General features: G+C 44.3%; 2 protein-coding genes across 2 annotated transcripts; one reads left to right on the top strand and one right to left on the bottom strand.

Moving 5' to 3' along the window:
* The first annotated feature begins 5,077 nt into the window (after positions 1-5,077).
* On the top strand, positions 5,078-7,585 carry LOC101115952 (olfactory receptor 10P1-like). The gene has a single exon (XM_004006612.6). It carries the CDS (start codon positions 5,078-5,080, stop codon positions 6,014-6,016), a length of 939 nt encoding a protein of 312 aa, XP_004006661.3. The 3' UTR covers positions 6,017-7,585.
* An 11,305-nt stretch (positions 7,586-18,890) lies between these two features.
* LOC101105405 (olfactory receptor 10P22-like) lies at positions 18,891-19,829 on the bottom strand. Its single transcript, XM_012174803.4, has one exon. The coding sequence runs from the start codon at positions 19,827-19,829 to the stop codon at positions 18,891-18,893; it is 939 nt and encodes a 312-aa protein (XP_012030193.4).
* Between the last annotated feature and the right edge of the window lie 1,129 nt (positions 19,830-20,958).

The raw sequence follows: 20,958 nt of genomic DNA, 5'->3' as shown, positions 1-20,958 counted from the left end.
AGGTCTTCTCTGGTGGTCCGGTGGCTAAGACTCTGCGCTCCCAATGCAGGGGCCCAGGTTCTATCCCTGCTCAAGGAACTAGATCCTACATACTGCAGCTAAGACCCATCGCAGCCAAATAAAAATAAATATTTTTTAAAAAACTGCCCCCTCCCCCATTTTCCCCATTTCCAAAATCCCCCAGTAGACTCCAGAAGCCCAGCCTCCAAGATGACAAATCTAACCCTCAGAACTGCTGCCTATTCCAGGGCACCCTTCAAGAGCCTCACTTCCTACGTTCAGGGCTCTCTGAGCTGATCAGCAGCGCAGCCAGCCAGCCACATATTCATTGCTCATCATCTGCCCATCTAGCCAGTTACCTGTTGATCCACACTTACCTGTTGATCCAGCCATATATCAACTAACTGACCAATTTATCTGTCTGTCTTCTGTCTTATGAAGATTTATTAAAGGGGTGATGGAGGCAAGGGATTGGGTGGGCATCTGCCTTAAAAAGAGTTATGGGAATGGGGAAATGAGATGCTGTTGCTTCACAGGTATACAGTCTTTTTTATTTTCTTTTATAGTTTTTATTGGAGGATAATTGCTTTACAATATTGTCGTGGTCTCTGCCATACATCAGCATGAATAAGTCATAATTATACATATACTATACACAATTATGCATATATATATAACCCCTCCCTGTTGAGTCTCCATCTCTCTGCTCCATCTCTCTAAGTAGTCACAGAGTGCCAGACTGGGCTCCCTGTATCATATAGCAGCTTCTTGCTAGTTATCTATTTTATACGTGATATTGTATATATGTCAATACTATGGCATAGAGTTTTAGGTTTGCAAAATAAAAAGTTCTGGAGATGTGTTGCACAGCAAGGTAAATGTATTCAATGCTACCAAAGAACTGTACACAAAAAAATTGTTAGGGTGCAAATTTTCATGTTGTGTGATTTTAAACCACAATTTAAGATAAATTTTATCTTAAAAAGAACCGCAGCCCCTCTCTATGACCCAGAAGGACACTTTGTCCTCTCTCTCCCTCTGTGGGAGACTGAAAACGATAACTGTGGCCTCAGGGTCTGTATGTCTCTGATGAGTGTCCCAACTCTGACAGCATATATGGAGCTAAGAGAAGCTGAAGCGGGAAACCAACAAAGGCAGAGTGGATACAGAGATGACAGCAGCTGAGGGAAAAGTGGGGAGAGTGGAGGCTGCAGGAGACACTTCTCACAGATGATATCTCAGGGCAAAATGTCACTAGGGGACCGGGAGTAAAGAGATGTTCATGTCCAGCAGTCGTGTCCAACTCTTCGTGACCCCATGGACTATACAGTCCATGGAATTCTCCAGGCCAGAATACTGGAGTGGGTAACCATCCCCTTCTCCAGGAGATCTTCCCAACCAAGGGATCAAACCCAGGTCTCCCACATTGCAAGTGGATTCTTTACCAAGCTGAGCCACCAAGGAAGGCCAAAGAGATGTTCACAGCCTGGCAAAGAAGTGTGAATCTGGAGGAAGAGGCCTTAGTGAGGATGAAGGAGAATCTCAGCTTTACTCAGGGAAGGAGGGGAGGTTGGGATTGCCACCTGTGTCCAGTTAAAAGAAATCCAAAATTATATAGTACATGGCAAGACCCGTAAAAATGTCCACACTCTTATCCCACTCCCAGAAATTTCTCCCAAGGGAGTAAGTTAACAGAACCAACAAGAGATATACATGAATATAATATTTCCATCATTATCTAAACCATCACCGAAAATGGAAGAATTTGAGTTGCAAAAATATGAGAAGTATTTGTTGAATGCTGGTAGAGAAATTCAATGGACTACTACAAGAGCTTTTAAAAGGATCCCTCAGAATGTTATGTGATCTCATGGCAAAATGGCTCTAGCAAGCATTGAAAAGGAAAGGGAAAAGACAAATTAGTATCTACACTATGATTAAAAGCATATAAGATGGGTTTGCAGTGGGATAAAGACTTGAGGGCAATACACGAGAAAGAAACTTAACCAAGGTGGGAAAATCATGGATGACTTTACTCCAAATATTTCTTAAATATTTTAGTTGCAAAGATATTATTTTTAAAATCTAAAAACAGCACTAGCTAGCCCATAAATTATTTAAGTGGATTGATCACCTGAAGGATTATTGACCAGAGTCAAGAGGAAAAGGGACTCAGATACTCTTGTCCAAACTGACTAGATGGAGTCATCTCCCAGAAGCATAGGGTAAGGCTGTTGACCTCACTGAGATACAGTATATATGGTGGTTGAAGCCTCAGGTCCCAAGTTACAGTTCTGGTTCCACCATCCACTCTGTTATGGTGTGATCTTGAAGAAGTAATTGAAGCTCTTGGAGCTCTGGTTCCTTATCTGCAGTGACAGAATAACAACTATCACTAGAGTTATTATTAAGTCAACTGAGATACTGTACAGCATGCAGCAATGTCTAAGTGTCAGCTACAGACTAGATGACTTAAAGCTAAAAATACGGTGAGTGAACAAAATGAGGGTGGGGGAAGGTTAAGGGTCTGAGCAATGGGCAGAACTTAGAGAGTCTCCTGCCTAAAAATGAAGATGACTAGCTAATCTTCACGTGTGGGGTAAATAGGGGTAATACAAGCTTTGCAAACCTTGGGAACCCTGACTTCTCAAAGAATTGGGGCCAGTTTCCCTCCTTTGTCCAACTAGCTGCATAACTTTAAGCAAATCCCTTAACCTTTTTGTTCATCAGTCCCCGTGTCTTTATTAGTGTGTTATTCATTTAATAAATCTTTAGCCGAACACTTGGCATGTGCAGCGTACCATGCTAGTTGTTCTGGTGATTAAATTAGCCTCTAAGACAGTTGATAACTTAGTGATCAAGAGCACCGGAGCTGGAGTTAGACAGAACTCCAAACTCTAGGATTTGAGCCCAAATTCTCTCAGTTACTAGATGTGTGACTTTGAGAAAGATACTCTGAGCTTTCATGTGCTCATCTGTAAAATGGAGAAAATAAAGATTTCTATGTCATAGTGTGATTGTGACTATGCAAGGGTTTCATGAATATTAAGTCTTTTAGCATAATGCCTGTTGGGGACCCAGCACTGGTTCCCCAGCTAATGTGAAAACATTAGCAATTGTGAAAACAGACAGCCCCCTACAAACTCCCCCAACTTGCCCTGTAGGACCTTACAGTAGAGACTCTTCTCTAAAAAGTGCTGAAACTGAGATACAAGTAATGTCTCTTTCTTCAAATATTTGAAGGCTGTCTGGTACAAAAGGGGCTTTGACATTCTACAAAATATGAGAACTTAGCCAAGACCAATGAATGAAGACTTGTCCTACAGGCAGACGAGGCCAGTGCTAAAGGGGGCTACCTAAATAGATGGTGAGTTCCCCATGACTGCAGATGCTCAGAGACACTACACAGCATCCTTCTAAGATGTGGTAGATAATATCTGAGCACTGTCATGCTGAAATATATGACCTTTGAAAGTGAAAGTCACTCAGCCATGTCTGACTCTTTGCAACTTCATGGACTATACAATCCATGGAATTCTCCAGGCCAGAATACTGGAGTGGGTAGCCTTTCCTTTCTCCAGGGGATTTTTCCAACCCAGGGATCAAACCAGGGTCTCCTGCATTGCAGGTGGATTCTTTACCAACTGAGCTATGAAAGAAGCCCTCATATGACCCTTAAGGTCACTTTTTTTTTTACTTTTTATTTTATATTGGAGTACAGTCAGTTAACAATGTTGTGATAGTTTCAGGTGGACAACAAAGGGACTCAGCCACACACATGCATGTATTAAGGCCATTTTCAATCCCGAAATTCCATTAGTAATTATTTCTGATCAGAAGGAGCAGAGAAGCTGCCGTTGGCAGGGAGAGCTTGAGTTGAGCTTGAAGGATTAATGGGATTTTAATAGAATGCACAGAAACATTTCCTGCAGGGGGCATTGTCTATGGAAATGCACTGAGGCCTGGAAAACAGAGTATGGACAGCTGGGATGGAAGATCACAGGGCCCAGCTAAGAGGAGAGCAAAGTACAACATGCAACATGGCCTGTGGTTGCCCCACTCCCCTCACAAAGCAAGTGCCAGAAGCTGACAATCTATGAAAAGGATTCTGCAGTATCCCAAGGTGGTGAGTGGTGGTGGCAGTGGTGGTGGTGGTTTAGTTGCTAGGTAGTGTGCGACTCTTGTGACCCTATGGATTGTAGCCCGCCAGGCTCCTCTGTCCATGGGGATTTCTCAGATAAAATTACTAGAGTGGGTTGCCATTTCCTTCTCCAGCAGATCTTCCCGCCCCAGGGATTGAACCTACGTCTCCTGCACTGCAGATTGACTCTACTGTTGAGGCACCAGGGAAGCCTACAGAATCCCAAAGTAGGATACAATGGGGCAATATTACCACACACACAGTCACATCATTGCCTGACATTCTAAATCCACAGCCCACCATGGTGATCATTAGACATAGGCCTGGGACAGTCCCTGACTGAGTCCACTGTTGGGGGGCTGCATAGTTTCTTTCAGGCTGGGGTTTCAGTCCAAGGAATACAAAGAGAACTAGAACATAGCAACTGATCCAACCCTACTCTGAAGAAAGACCCAGGGCACACCTGGGGTCAGGCCCCATACCCAGGACCCACAGCACAGGGAAAAGTGGGAAACACATGGAATCTGGAGTCAGGAGGCCTAGATTCAAGTCCATGCCGGCCATATAGCCTCCGACAAATTATTTGACCCCTCTGAGATCCATGTGCATGCTAACCCACTTCAATCATGTCTGACTCTTTGTGACCCTATGAACCATAGCTTGCCAGACTCCTCTTCACTGGGATTCTCCAGACAAGAATGCTGAGCTGGGTTGCTGTGCCCTCCTCCAGGGAATCTTCCCAAACCAGGCATTGAACCCCTAATCTCTTATGCTTCCTGCAATGGCTGATGGATCATCCATAAAGTGCAGACCCTAACTCTCTCAGTTGATTCAAGAGGGACTGTATGAAAAGTGCTGTACTAAATTACATAAAGGCCAATTGTTTCTATATTAACATCTCTTTTTTGGTTGTGCCATAGGCTCCAGCCTGAACTTATGGCCAAAGAAAATCAGACTCTGCCTGAATTCCTCCTTCTGGGATTCTCCGATCTCAGGGCCCTGCAAGGGCCCCTGTTCTGGGGGGCATTGCTGGTCTACCTGGTGACCTTGCTGGGTAACTCTCTGATCATCCTCCTCACATGGGTCAGCCCCACCCTACACTCTCCCATGTACTTCTTCCTGCGCCACCTCTCCCTGGTGGAGCTACTCTACACCACCAACATCGTGCCCAGGACCCTGGCTGACCTGGTCTTTCCGCACCCCCGTGCCATCTCCTTCTGGGGCTGTGCAGCCCAGATGTATGTCTTCATTGTCCTGGGCATCTCAGAGTGCTGCCTGCTCACAGCCATGGCCTATGACCGCTACGCTGCCATCTGCCAGCCCCTGCACTACTCCACCCTCATGAGCTGGCGGGCCTGCATAACCATGGTGGGCCTCTCCTGGCTCATGGGCATCGTCACAGCCACCACCCATTCCTCCCTCATCTTCACGCTGCCTTTCCCCAGGCGCCCAGTCATCCCACACTTCCTCTGCGACATTCTGCCAGTACTGAGATTGGCAAGTGCTGGGAAGCACAGGAGCGAGGTCTCTGTGATGATGGCCACCGTGGTCTTCATCATGGTCCCCTTCTCTCTGATTGTCACCTCGTATGCCCGCATCCTGAGTACCATCCTGGCAATGGCCTCCACCCTGAGCCGCCGAAAGGTCTTCTCCACTTGTACTTCCCACCTGCTCGTGGTCTTCCTCTTCTTTGGAACGGCCAGCATCACCTATATCCGGCCCCGGGCAGGCTCCTCTGTCACCATGGACCGCATCCTCAGCCTCTTCTACACGGTCATCACACCCATGCTGAACCCCATCATCTACACCCTTCGGAACAAGGAGGTGACAAGAGCCCTGTGGCATGTGGTGAAGAGGCAGGTCCCCTCATCCTGAAAAGACTCAGGGGTTGTCTGTTCACTCACTCACTGCTGCTCCTCCCAGCCCCCAGATGCCAATTTAAAACCCAGCCGACCAGAAACCTTGGGCGGGGGGCGGGGCGGGGGGGTGTGTGTGGGTGTGTGCAGTCACACTCAGTCACTCAGTCATGTCCGACTCTTTGCAACCCCATGGACTGTAGCCTGCCAGGCTCATCTGTCCATGGAATTTTCCAGTCAAGAATACTATAGTGGGTTGCCATTTCCTCCTCCAGGAGATCTTCCCAACCCAAGGATCCAATTCACGTCTCTTGTGTCTCCTTAATCAGCAGATGGGTTCTTTACCACTGCACCACCTGAAAAGCCCCATGCAGCATCTCAAAGGGATTAGGCTTCCTGGCAGAAAGGGTTGACATTAAAATAGAGAGAAATCGCGAACTTGCCTTCTCTCCCAGACTCACTCTCAAAGAATGAGTTATGAGGGCAAGGCAGAATGGGAAGGAATACTGCCTTTGGGGAAGAATACTGAACATCTTCTAGGTTGTTCTGGATCCCTGAACAAGGCGATTGTCATGGCTACACCAGTCATCAGAGCTCCATGTCAGTCATGAAGGCACATGTCTATGAACGTGACATCCAACTAAGTGACCCACCTAGAGGCCATAGAGTTTACCTTGCCCTTCATCGCCTTTCTCCCAGAAACACACTGCAATCTTATGCCCTGGATGCCTTTTTAGAAGAGAGGGAACTGTTATCCCCTCGAAATATTCTACATGAATGTTCCTTCCTGCCCGTCCCAATCCTTGATTTCTGACATCATCCTTAACTGATGATAAGATGTCCAACTGTCAAGAGCATCTCCCCATTGTCCCCTGTTCTTCTCCCAACCTGTACAGTCAGCTTGATTCCAGACCTCCTTCATATGCCCTCAGACCATATGAAGCCCTGAGGCCACGCTGGATGGGAATTGGAAAGTGGGCACTTAACAGTCAATGCGGCTGTCCAGCATTGGACCCTCCTTCATTGTTAGAAGAATCCTTCACTTTAGAAGTCTGGCAGGGAGAAAAACTACCTCCTTCTGAGAGCTGAGAATAGTTCTTAAACCCCACCCAGGCACATGACCCGTTTCCACCAACTGGAGGCACCATTGCCTAACTTTGACCAAGGCTCCAGCGCCCACAAAAGGCAGAGAGCAGCCCCTCTCTCTGAAAACAGCAAAGAATTCTGCAGCTGAAGAAGCAAGTTGCTGCTGTAGAAGTGGCATTTGGTCTCTCATGACATCAATTGTTTCCTCAACTGACCAGCTCATGTTTGGGAGTTACTCCTGGTTAAAGATTGATCTATTCTTCGGAGGTGTTTCTGGAAGGCTTCCTGGAATAAGTGACTTGATGTAGTGTTTCCAACCTTCCTCACATCATGGCACACATAGAAAGTGCTCATATTTCAGGGCAAACTGAAGGGGATTTGGAGGCATCTAAAAAGGACTTGCCCTTGGAGGAGGGCATGGCAACCCACTCCCATATTCTTGCCTGGAGAATCCCATGGACAGAGGAGCCTGGCAGGCTGTACTCCATAGGGTCACATGGAGTCAGACAGGACTGAAGAAATTTAGCATGCACACAGAAAGGACTTGATAGAAAAAAATTCAATGCACCCTCTTTTTACTATATAATTATTGGGAAAACAAAATATATAATAATATGGAAGTTTTTAAATACAGGTTTTACATAAGGCTTCCAAGTAAAATATTTAAACATTTATAAGGAGCTTGCTTCTGTGAACATAATTTTTTGCTTTATTTTGTTTTTATTGTTAATATAAATTTATTTATTTTAATTGGAGATTAATTACTTTAGAATATTGTATTGGTTTTGCCATACATCAACATGAATCCGCCACAGTTATACACGTGTTCCCCATCCTGAACCCCCCTCCCTCCTCCCTCCCCATACCATCCCTCTGGGTCATCTCAGTAATTTTTATATTAGGTTTTGTGCTTGAAAAATGACTAAACACCTCCTGATCAAATTTTTTTATTTATTTTTAGTTGAACTATAGTTAACCACTTGATCAAGCCTTTAGAGTATTAATTTCTTAAAATAACTATGTTCATGTATACTATCATGTAAGAATTGAATCGCCAGTCTATGTCTGACGCAGGATGCAGCATGCTTGGGGCTGGTGCATGGGGATGACCCAGAGAAATGTTGTGGGGAGGGAGGTGGGAGGGGGTTCATGTTTGGGAACACATGTAAGAATTAAAGATTTTAAAATTTAAAAAATAAAAAGCTAAACCTGAAAAAAAAAACTATGTTCATCATGAATGAAAACTGCTCACAGAAGTGGATGATAAAAAAATGCAAAACATTTTTCAAAGTTATTCAAAATTTTGCAGTAGTTGAAATTATACCTAAATATATATTTATATTTACTAGCTCTTTCTTTTCTTTTATTTACAAGGGTAACCTTAAAAATCCTCATTGATAATGAAAAAGAATTTCATGTCCAACCATACTTTTCATGCACACTGAACATATGTGCCTTGTTGGCACACCCTCTGTGGAGAGGGCACATCAGCAGGGAACAGACAGAAGATCTAGACGACTGTGGAGAGCTGGACTCTCAGGAAGCCCCTTGAACTCCCCACCCTTCTACCCTGAGGGCCACACCTTGGGCTGTGCACCATGTTCCATGGTCACATGGGAAGCCCACCTCCTCCACTAGTCCCTCCTCCACAGTGGGCAGCAGGACAGGCAGGAACTGGCTGCAGGGAGTAGGCATGAAGGTTGCAGAGCACTTTAGTTGCCCCGCAGCATCTGGGATCTTCCCAGACGAGGAATGAAACCCATATCCCCAGCACTGGACCACCAGGGAAGTCCTTAGTCTTTGAACCTCACACATTAGCCAGTTTGCCCTCAAGGTTTTCACAGCAGTAGCCTATTAAATGGGCTTCCCTGATAGCTCAGTCGGTAAAGAATCCGCGTGCAATGTAGGAGACCCCAGTTCAATTCTTGGGTCCGGAAGATCCCCTGGAGAAGGGATAGGCTACCCACTCCAAGATTCTTGGGCTTCCCTGTGGCCCAACTGGTAAAGAATCTGCCTGCAATGTGGGATTAAACAAAAACTTCTGGCAGGAGCATCACTAGGTGTTGCCACCACTGGAAGCCAGGCCGCAGGAGAGAGTGATCCAGTTGACCTGAACAAACTGCTGCAATGGAAGGGAAAAATGTAACCTAGATGGAGAAGTCTTGAGGCTACTGTAAGAATAAGATCCAGAACAACCTAGAAGATGTTCAGTATTCTTCCCCATAGGCAGTATTCCTTCCCATTCTGCCTTGCCCTCATAACTCATTCTTTGAGAGTGAGTCTGGGAGAGAAGGTAAGTTTGCGATTTCTCTGTTTTAATGTCAACCCTTTCTGCCAGGAAGCCTAATCCCTTTGAGATGCTGCATGGGTTGCACCAGTTACAGATAAATAGCCTGGAGACAAGGATTGAGAAGATGCAAGATATGTTTAACAAGGACCTAGAAGAAATTAAAAAAAGAATCAGTATATAATGAATAATGCAATAAATGAGATCAAAAACATTCTGGAGGGAGCCAACAGTAGAATAATGGAGGCAGAAGATAGGATAAGTGAGGTAGAGGGTAGAATGGTAGAAATAAATGAAGCAGAGAAGAAAAAAGAATTAAATGAGGACAACCTCAGAGACCTCTGGGACAATGTTAAATGCCCCCAACATTCGAATCATAGGAGTCCCAAAAGAAGAAGACAAAAAGAAAGACCATGAGAAAATACTTGAGGAGATAATAATTGAAAACTTCCCTAAAACGGGTAAGGAAATAGTCACCCAAGTCCAAGAAACACAGAGAGTCCCAAACAGGATAAACCCAAGGCGAAACACCCCAAGACACACATTAATCATGAGGGAGAAATCAAAAGCTTTACAAACAAGCAAAAGCTGAGAGAATTCAGCACCACCAAACCAGCTCTCCAACAAATGCTAAAGGATCTTCTCTAGACAGGAAACACAGAAAGGGTATATAAACTCAAACCCAAAACAACAAAGTAAATGGCAAAGGGATCATACCTATCAATAATTACCTTAAATGTAAATGGGTTGAACGCCCCAACCAAAAGACAAAGACTGGCTGAATGGATACAAAAACAAGACCCCTATATATGCTGCCTACAAGAGACCCACCTCAAAACAAGGGACACATACAGACTGAAAGTGAAGGGCTGGAAAAAGATATTCCATGCAAATAGAGACCAAAAGAAAGCAGGAGTAGCAATACTCATATCAGATAAAATAGACTTTAAAACAAAGGTTGTAAAAAGAGACAAAGAAGGACACCACATAATGATCAAAGGATCAATCCAAGAAGAAGATACAACAATTATAAATATATATGCACCCAACATAGGAGCACCACAATATGTAAGACAAATGCTAACAAGTATGAAAGGGGAAATTAACAGTAACACAATAATAGTAGGGGACTTTAATACCCCCCTCACATCTATGGACAGATCAACTAAACAGAAAATTAACAAGGAAACACAAACTTTAAATGATACCATAGACCAGTTAGACCTAATTGAATGTCTATAGGACATTTCACCCCAAAACAATGAATTTCACCTTTTTCTCAACTTCACACGGAACCTTCTCGAAGATAGATCACATTCTGGGCCATAAATCTAGCCTTGGTAAATTCAAAAAAATTGAAATCATTCCAAGCATCTTTTCTGACCACAATGCAGTAAGATTAGATCGCAATTACAGGAGAAAAACTATTAAAAATTCCAAAATATGGAGGCTGAACAACACGCTGCTGAATAACCAACAAATCACAGAAGAAATCAAAAAAGAAATCAAAATATGCATAGAAACAAGTGCAAATGAAAACACAACAATCCAAAACCTATCAGTTCAGTTCAGTTCAGTCACTCAGTCGTGTCCAACTCTTTGCGACCCCATGAATCGCAGCACGCCAGGCCTCTCTGTCCATCACCAACTCCCGGAGTTCACTCAGATTCAAGTCCATCGAGTCAGTGATACCATCCAGCCATCTCATCCTCTGTTGTCCCCTTCTCCTCCTGCCCCCAATCCCTCCCAGCATCAAAGTCTTTTCCAGTGAGTCAACTCTTTGCATGAGGTGGCCAAAATACTGGAGTTTCAGCTTTAGCATCATTCCTTCCAAAGACATCCCAGAGCTGATCTCCTTCAGAATGGACTGGTTGGATCTTCTTGCAGTCCAAGGGACTCTCAAGAGTCTTCTCCAATACCACAGTTCAAAAGCATCAATTCTTCAGCCCTCATGGAACACTGTAAAAGCAGTGCTAAGGGGAAGGTTCATAGCAATACAGGCTTACCTCAAGAAACAGGAAAAAAGTCAAATAAATAACCTAACTCTACACCTAAAGCAACCAGAAAAGGAAGAAATGAAGAACCCCAGGGTTAGTACAAGGAAAGAAATCTTAAAAATTAGGGCAGAAATAAATGCAAAAGAAACAAAAGAGACCAGAGCAAAAATCAACAAAGCCAAAGGCTGGTTCTTTGAGAAGATAAATACAATTGACAAACCATTAGCCAGACTCATCAAGAAACAAAGGGAGAAGAACCAAGTCAACAAAATTAGAAATGAAAATGGAGAGATCACAACAGATAACACAGAAATACGAAGGATCATAAGAGACTACTATCAGCAACTATATGCCAATAAAATGGACAACTTGGAAGAAATGGACAAATTCTTAGAAAAGTACAACTTTCCAAAACTGCACCAGGAAGAAATAGAAAATCTTAACAGACCCATCACAAGCATGGAAACTGAAATGTAACCCGAAATCTTCCAGCAAGCAAAAGCCCAGGACTACATGGCTTCACAGCTGAATTCTACCAAAAATTTAGAGAAGAGCTAAACAAAAACAGCTCACAGAAGTGGATGATAAAAAAATGTAAAACATTTTTCAAAGTCATTCAAAATTTTGCAATAGTTGAAATTGTACGTAAATATATGTTTATATTTACTAACTCTTTCTTTTCTTTTATTTACAAGGGTAATCTTGAAAATTCTTATTGATAATGAAAAAGAATTTCATATCCAATCATACTTTTAAGCACACCAACATTTTCTTCTTTGATGTCAGTATTTTATGTCTAATCAGCAAGAAATCTAAATCTTTTCCCAATGTGTTTATGTGACTTACTCCTCTTCATTAACTGGGTGGTATTGAAGTTATCTATTGCCAGTGGTTCGGAGAAGGCGATGGCACCCCACTCCAGTACTCTTGCCTGGAAAATCCCATGGACAGAGGAGCCTGGTGGGCTGCAGTTCATGGGGTCGCAAAGAGTCGGGCAAGACTGAGCGACTTCACTTTCACTTTTCACTTTAACGCATTGAAGAAGGAAATGGCGACCCACTCCAGTATTCTTGCCTGGAGAATCCCAGGGACGGGGGAGCCCGGTGGGCTGCCATCTATGGGGTCGCACAGAGTCAGACAGGACTGAAGTGACTTGGCAATAGCAGTATTGCCAGTGGTTAAGACTTCCCAACCCAGGGATTGAACCCAAGTCTCCTGCATTGCAGGCGAATTCTTTACCAGCTGAGCCACAAGCGAAGCCCCCAAGAGCCTATACTTCATGCTGAATCTATCTGTTCCTCATAATGAATGACTGTTTTTATTATAATACAATTTGAAATTTCTATTGTAATTTACTTCTCATATAAGAATAATTTCACCATTCATCTTTATCCATATTTATGTAATACAAATATTTTTATTATTTTTTTTATCTAGGTTTGCTCTCACTGCCTTTATAAATATTTACATTCAAATCAATGAAAGGGTTTTGATTTCCTACTTTTTCTTTGAAACACTCAAAACATGTCTTCAAATTTCAATTAAAATGAAATATTTGCAGAGAAGGCAATGGCAACCCACTCTAGTACTCTTGCCTGGAAAATTCCATGGGCAGAGGAGCCTGGTAGGCTGCAGTCCATGGGGTCACTAAGAGTCGTACACGACTAAAACAACTTAGCACCAGCAGCAACAGAGAGTGAATATACCAATGGATAATCAATAAAAAGGTGATCAACCTTACTAGAAGTCAATGACAAGTGGTGCTGGGAAAACTGGTCAACCACTTGTAAAAAAATGAAACTAGAACACTTTCTAACACCATACACAAAAATAAACTCAAAATGGATTAAAGATCTAAACGTAAGACCAGAAACTATAAAACTCCTAGAAGAGAGCATAGGCAAAACACTCTCCAGCATACATCACAGCAGGATCCTCTTTGACCCTCCCCTCCCAAAATATTGGAAATAAAAGCAAAAATAAACAAATGGGACCTAATTAAACTTGAAAGCTTCTGCACAACAAAGGAAACTATAAGCAAGGTGAAAAGACAGCCTTCTGAATGGGAGAAAATAATAGCAAATGAAGCAACTGACAAACAACTAATCTCAAAAATATACAAGCAACTTCTGCAGCTCAATTCCAGAAAAATAAATGACCCAAACAAAAAATGGGCCAAAGAACTAAACAGACATTTCTCCAAAGAAGACATACAGATGGCTAACAAACACATGAAAAGATGCTCAACATCACTCATTATCAGAGAAATGCAAATCAAAACCACAATGAGGTACCATTTCACACCAGTCAGAATGGCTGCTACCCAAAAGTCTACAAGCAATAAATGCTGGAGAGGGTGTGGAGAAAAGGGAACCCTCTTACACTGTTGGTGGGAATGCAATCTAGTATAGCCACTATGGAGAACAGTGTGGAGATTCCTTAAAAAACTCAAAATAGAACTGCCTTATGACCCAGCAATCCCACTGCTGGGCATACACACTGAGGAAACCAGAATTGAAAGAGACACATGTACCCCAATGTTCATCATAGCACTGTTTATAATAGCCAGGACATGGAAGCAACCTAGATGTCCATCAGCAGATGAATGGATAAGGGAGCTGTGGTACATATACACAATGGAGTATTACTCAGCCATTAAAAAGAATACATTTGAATCAGTTCTCATGAGGTGGATGAACCCGGAGACGATTATACAGAGTAAAGTAAGCCAGAAAGAAAAACACCAATACAGTATACTAACACATATATATGGAATTTAGAAAGATGGTAACGATAACCCTGTATGTGAGATAGCAAAAGAGACACAGGTGTATAGAGCAGTCTTTTGGACTCTGTGGGAGAGGAAGAGGGTGAGATGATTTGGGAGAATGGCATTGAAACATGTATAATATCATGTAAGAAACGAATCAACAGTCTAGGTTCGATGCAGGATACTTGATGCTTGGGGCTGGTGCACTGGGACGACCCAGAGGGATGGTACAGGGAGGTAGGAGGGAGGGGGGTTCAGGATGGGGAACACCTGTATACCTGTAGCAGATGCATGTTGATGTATGGCAAAACCAATACAATATTGTAAAGTAAAAATAATAATAACAATAAAACAAAATGTTAAAAAAAAAGAAATCAATGATATGTAAAATGAATAGAATCCGCTTTACACCAACAGAATGAGAAAATGTTGCCAGTGTGAGTAACACTGACATAACTTTTGGAAAAGCAACTTAATAACTAGTAAAGCTAAGTATCAGACGTCATTTTGGGGGGCTCCAAAATCACTGCAGGTGGTGACTGCAGCCATGAAATTAAAAGACGCTTACTCTTTGGACGGAAAGTTATGACCTACCTAGATAGCATATTCAAAAACAGAGACATTACTTTGCCAACAAAGGTCCGTCTAGTTAAGGCTCTGGTTTTTCCTGTGGTCATGTAGGGATGTGAGAGCTGGACTGTGGAGAAGGCTGAGCGCCAAAGAATTGATGCTTTTGAACTGTGGTGTTGGAGAAGACTCTTGAGAGTCCCTTGGACTGCAAGGAGATCCAACCAGCCCATTCTAAAGGAGATCAGTCCTGGGTGTTCATTGGAAGGAATGATGCTAAAGCTGAAACTCCAATACTTTGGCCACCTCATGCGAATTGTTGACTCATTGGAAAAGACCCTGATGCTGGGAGGAATTGGGGGCAGGAGAAGAAGTGGACAACAGAGGATGAGATGGCTGGATGGCAACTCCATGGACATGAGTTTGAGTGAACTCCGGGAGTTGGTGATGGACAGGGAGGCCTGGCGTGCTGCAATTCATGGGGTCCCAAAGAGTCGGACACAAATAAGCGACTAAACTGACTGAACTGAAAGCTAAGTATCTTTTGTAGAAACTAGAATAAGGAAATTAATTGCATTGCTGTTTATAAGTGGGGGGAAAGTAGGAAAAGATCAAGGATCTTTCCACTAGAGAAATGGAATAAATTAATCTACTCATGTAATTGAAATATTATACAACAATTATAATGAAGAGCTAAGTTTTCCTGTTTAAAAAAAATGAAATATTTGAATTGAATCAAATCCCCCATTCCTATTTTTTTAATAAATGGTGGGTTTATAACTATATATGTTCCTGCATTATCAAATGCATTTCTGATAGAGGAGAACTTTTTTCACCTAGAGGATGAAAATCAAATCCTGCTTATAACATTACACATGTTATGACTTGAGTGTTTTTTGCCATATGCTAACTCCTCTATCCATATATTTCTAATCTTTTTTCTCCTCCATTTCCTGTATATTTTCAGTGCCAGGCACATTCAGACACATTCTCACCATAACACAACATCTGGTACTTTACTCTGGGTTGAAATGCTGAGTGATATGGCACTATGGATAGAAGGCACATTCCTGGAAGTCATTCCTGCATCAGGACAACTACCAATAACTTAACTATACTCAAAAGCAACTGTGAACAACATAGATCCAAACACTATCATCCTACCAAACTCAATCTACCCCCAACCCAACTTTGCCTTAGATCTAAAATTATCCATCGACATTTCAACAGTACACATCACAAGGGGAAACTGGGCTGAGGAAGTCATAGAGGAGAGAGACAGAAGTCACAACAGATTAAATAAAATTAAATTTTTTAAAAAAAGAAGAAGAAGTTAGAGAACTTTCCTGGTGGTCCAATGGCTAAGACTCTGTGCTTCCAATGCAGGGGACCCGGGTTCAATCTCTGGTCAGGGAACTAGATCCTCCATGCTGCAACTAAGACTGGGCACAGCCAAATAAATAAATATTAAAAAAAGAAGAAGAAGAAGAAGTTACAACAGATTGCAGTTAAAATATATCACTATGTAATTTTTGTAAAAATATATGACCAGAGGAACACAATTGCTAGAATTTTCTGGCCCTTTTAAGGAGTCTATGCAAGTGGATGGTAAGCATCACAGTAAATCTCCCTCCAAGTTTAAGCTTCACAGTGTATCTTCCTCTAAGTAGACACTGTTGTTATACCAATTGCACAAGATGAGGAAACAAAACTCAGAGATGTTGAACAGCTTTCCCTAGGTAACACAGCTAGAGAATAACACAGTTGAGCTTTCAACACTAGAGCCCATATTTTTACTCTGTACAGGATTAATTCTCCCTCTGATAATGTGAGTTTAGAGAAAGTAGGAAGATGGGAACAGACAAGGAGGGGAGCTCTCTGGCAGTCCAGTGGTTAGGATTCCGTGTTTTCGCTGCCCTGGCACTGGTTCGGTCCAGATTCAGTATGTTTTCTCTGGGCAAGGTTAGAAATTCACCTTTCTTGTCTTGCCTCAGAGTTACACCAACTCTAGCAGTGTGCCATCACTTAATTCCCAGGCGTCTTGCTCATCCCACCAAGCTATAGGACACCACATGACCCGTCATATTCATGAGACTATGCTGACAGCACCTGGAAAGAAGCAAACGGTAGGCATGGTAGATATACATTCACACCAGAGGGCAGGAGATAAGTCCCATCAAATGCAGAGACGTGTCACTTAGTGAAGATTGTCTGGGGATGTCAGTGTTAGTCGCTTGGTCGTATCCAACTCTTTGTGAGCCCAAGGAGCATAGCCCACCAGTCTCCTCTGTCCATGGGGCTTCTTCGGGCAAGGATACTGGGGTGGGTTGCCATTTCTTCCTTCAGGAGATCTTCCCAACCCAGGGACTGAACCCAGGTCTTCCTGATTCTTTACCATCTGAGCCACCAGGGAACCCATTGTGGGAATGTCAAGACATCTCCTCAAGTATTAAGGACAAGCTGCCTTACGTTTTTCTCTCTACAGTAAGAAAAAGACCTCCTGAGGATCTCGGACTGGGGAAACAACATATAGTTCATATGGATGTACTGCTTCAAACTACTTAGCAGATATCTTACAGTCAGAGCATGAAAAGGCTCTCTAGCTGGTCCAGGCCACAGTTCTGCCCTTTGGACCTTCTGAACTACTCAGCAGACTCTAAGAAGCTCCACGGCAGTGGCAGTGGACTCTGTGCTAAGTCCAAGAGACAAACCCACATTTGAGAACCAAGTCTTGCCCTTTGGAGCAAATAATTATCACAAAATAGTTCTCAGGCTCCTTATAGGCAAAAATGTATACTGAACACCTCACCACTAAACAACAAGTGACTCTTGAACTGCATGCTCAGAATAGATTGGATGAAATTGCCAGCCAAGACAAGGAACCTCTCAGAAACTGAGACAAAACAGCTAAATGTATCTTGGAAGAGCTACATTTTGTACATTAGGCAAAAACTAAAGAAATCTGAATGAAGTGTCAACCTTAGTTCCTAGTATTGGTTCACTAATTCTGACAGATGTGTCATACTAGTTTAAGGTGTTAAAAATACAAGTAACCAGATTTGGTGTATTTGAGAATCATGTGTATTATTTAGCTCCATCCCGACTCTTAGTCCATCTCCTTGCCCTAGAAATTCGACTGCTCTCAACTGGACCATAAAACAACAAAAACTCTCTTAGAGGGCATTTGGCAATAAGTTCTGAAAACTCAAAAAATGTGCCTATACTTTGACTTAGCAATTTTATTTCTAGAAGTTTATGATCAGAAGAATATAAAAGTACGCAAGTATAATGACATCTATTCAGCAATAAGTTCAGTTCAGTTCAGTCGCTCAGTTGTGTCTGGCTCTTAGCAACCCCATGGATTGCAGCACGCCAGGCCTCCCTGTCCATCACTAACTCCTGGATTTACTCAAACTCATGTCCATTGAGTCGGTGATGCCATCCAACCATCTCATCCTCTGTCGTCCCCTTCTCCTCTCGCCTTCAGTTTTTCCCAGCATCAGGGTCTTTTCAAATGAGTCAGCTCTTCTCATCAGGTGGCCAAAGTATTGGAGTTTCAGCTTCAACTTCAGTCCTTCCAATGAACACCCAGGACTGATCTCCTTTAGGATGGACTGGTTTGATCTCCTTGCAGTCCAAGGGACTCTCAAGAGTCTTCTCCAACATCACAGTTCAAAAGATTCAATTCTTCGGCGATCAGCTTTCTTTATAACAAAAAAATTAAAACTATTCTCTGCCCTGTTTCCACCCAAGTCAGGTCTCCCACCTCGAGTAAAGGCGTTCATGTAGAAGCAGAGGCAACTGACAAGAAAGAGAAAGGTTTGCAGTGAGGAGTCTGGGAGGAAGAAAAGCACTGTCTCCAGATATTGTAGCTCCAGGAAGGGGCCCTAAGCCTCAGGAAAGACCAGAAGTGCTCAAACATGGCATGAGATGGGCACAGTCACCTTCACTCCTCTTAGCAACCCCATGGATCCCAGCCTCCACCCAATGCATGTCTTTCCAGTTTTGTACCTAAGAACAAGTCAGATTAGGGCCAAAAGAGCAGGCTGCAGAAGCCAAGCTCTGAGCAACAGTGCACTCGAGCTGGGCAGGCTAGGGACCCTGACACACCACTCAGAGCTGGGGCTTCTTTCTCACTCTTCCTTGAAAGCCTCCAAGGATCAGGGCCTCCAAAAATGAGAGGGAGTCAAGGACTCCAGAGATATTTCTTCACAAGCCGCCTCATTGCCCCTGTGACCTCCTTGTTCCTCAGAGTGTAGACGAAAGGGTTGAACATGGGAGTGACAACCGTGTAGAAGAGGGCTAGGATCTGGTCCTCGGCCTGGGAGGAGCCTGCCCCCAGCCTCATGTAGGCAATGGTTCCTGTCCCAAAAAAGAGCATGACCACAAATAGGTGGGAGGAACAGGTAGAGAAGACTCTTCGACGTCCCTGAAATGTCGCAACCCCAAGGATGGTGACAAGAATACAGGCATAGGACACTATGATCAGTGAGAAGGGTGTCAGGATAAAGGCTATGGTGATGGCAAGATTGCCCACTTCACCCCAGAAGGTGCTAGCGCTGGCCAGTCTCAGCACAGGCAGGATGTCACACAGGAAGTGGTGGATGGTGTTGGTACCGTGGAAGGGCAAAGTGAAGATGAGGATGGAGTGAGTGGTGCCAGTGATGACGCCCATGAGATAGCAGGCACCCACCAGGCACACACAGGCTCCCGGGTTCATCAGGGTGCTATAATGTAGCGGCCGGCAGATGGCAGCATAGCGGTCATAGGCCATGGCAGTGAGCAGGCCACATTCAGCGATGCCAAACAGTGAGAAGAAATACAGCTGGGTAAAGCAGCTGGCTGGCAGGATGGTGGGGCAGGAGGAGAGGAGGTCGGCCAGCATCCTGGGGACCACAGTCGTGGTGTAGAGCATCTCCAACCCGGAGAAGTGGCGCAGGAAGAAGTACATGGGCGAGTGCAGGGCAGCGTCAGCCAGGGTGAGGAGGATGATCAGCGAGTTGCCCAGCAGAGTGACCAAGTAGACCAAAAGCACCCCCCAGAACAGAGGGCCCCGGAGGGAACCGTAACCTGAGAAGCCCAGCAAAACAAACTCAGTCACTGCTGTGCCATTGCCACCTCTCATGTCCCCAAGGCCAGACTGGAAGGGGGAGTGAAGGGGGCAGCCCGGCAACGACAGAGGCCCCAGCTGCAGCAGGGAAGGCATGTGGACAGGTCCACAAGACCCTCCCAGGGGTCAGGAGTGGATATATCAGCACCTGGGCGGCTGACATTGCCCCTCAGGACAGAAGGACAGAAACCAGGGGAGTTGAGGGTGATGGCAGTCCCTCCTTGAGGCTGGAACTGGAAAGACACAGAGGATTGGCTCCACTCACCAAGTTCTGGGTTCTGGAAGCAAAGAGATGGGACAGAGAGAACATCTCCCTCTTGGGAAAGGAGTAGAGGATATGGGCAGAAAGCAGGGTGCATAGACAGAGTAAATAAAGCTGGCAGAAGGAGACGGGGAGAAAAATGGATCCAGCAGGAGGCAGGGCTGGAGTGAGAGCAAGAGCGGGAGAGAGAAAGACAAGACACAGGATCAAGGCTTCAGAGAGAAGGCAGGTGGGGCTTTTACCAGCTCCTGAGTCCGCATGGCCCCAGGTCGGCCCTCCCTGCAGCCCAGGAGGGAAGCTCAGTCCCCCAGAGCCTGATTCCCAGAGGAGAGGTGGGGATGGAAACTATCAGGGGAGGCTGAAGAGGGGGAAAGGGACCTGTCTGATGACGGGGAACAAGGGAGCAGCGGCTAAGCCTCTCTAATTCCCTGCAGTCAGGCCTGGGGGCTGGAGTCCACACCCCAAGGACAAAACAGATGCCACAAGGCAAAGGAGTCTGGGTTGTATCCAGGGTCCCTCAGCCAGGCCTGAATGAAGCCGGGTTCAGAAATCTTGTGTTCCAGCTCCCCAGCCAGGCTCTACCTGCTGAACTGCCCAGCTCACTGACCCAGGGGCTGCCCTCTGCCACTGCCACAATGAGCCCCTAGGCTTCCTCTTTCCAGTGCCTAGACACCAGGGACAGCACTTTCTCCAGATCCTTCTGTAAGACAGTGCTAATCATTCAAAGACAAGAAACTGCTAAAATAGTAACAGGTCTGACTTCTGCTTGAACTTCCCAACCCACCCCAGGCATCAACTTGCTCCCCAGCTACTGAGGAAGAAGTTAGAAAGAGGAAACAGATCTCAGCTGGAATAATGTCACCAACAGCGGGGGAGGGGGGT

Source organism: Ovis aries, chromosome 3, assembly GCF_016772045.2.
Source record: "Ovis aries strain OAR_USU_Benz2616 breed Rambouillet chromosome 3, ARS-UI_Ramb_v3.0, whole genome shotgun sequence".
In the NCBI taxonomy this organism is placed as follows: Eukaryota; Metazoa; Chordata; class Mammalia; order Artiodactyla; family Bovidae; genus Ovis; species Ovis aries.
Note: the sequence above shows the minus strand (reverse complement) of the source record. Positions and strands in the feature narration are given on the sequence as shown.

Coding starts and splice junctions, on each gene's coding strand:
- LOC101115952 (XM_004006612.6), top strand. CDS start 5,078: ATGGCCAAAGAAAATCAGACTCTGCCTGAATTCCTCCTTCTGGGATTC.
- LOC101105405 (XM_012174803.4), bottom strand. CDS start 19,829: ATGAGAGGTGGCAATGGCACAGCAGTGACTGAGTTTGTTTTGCTGGGC.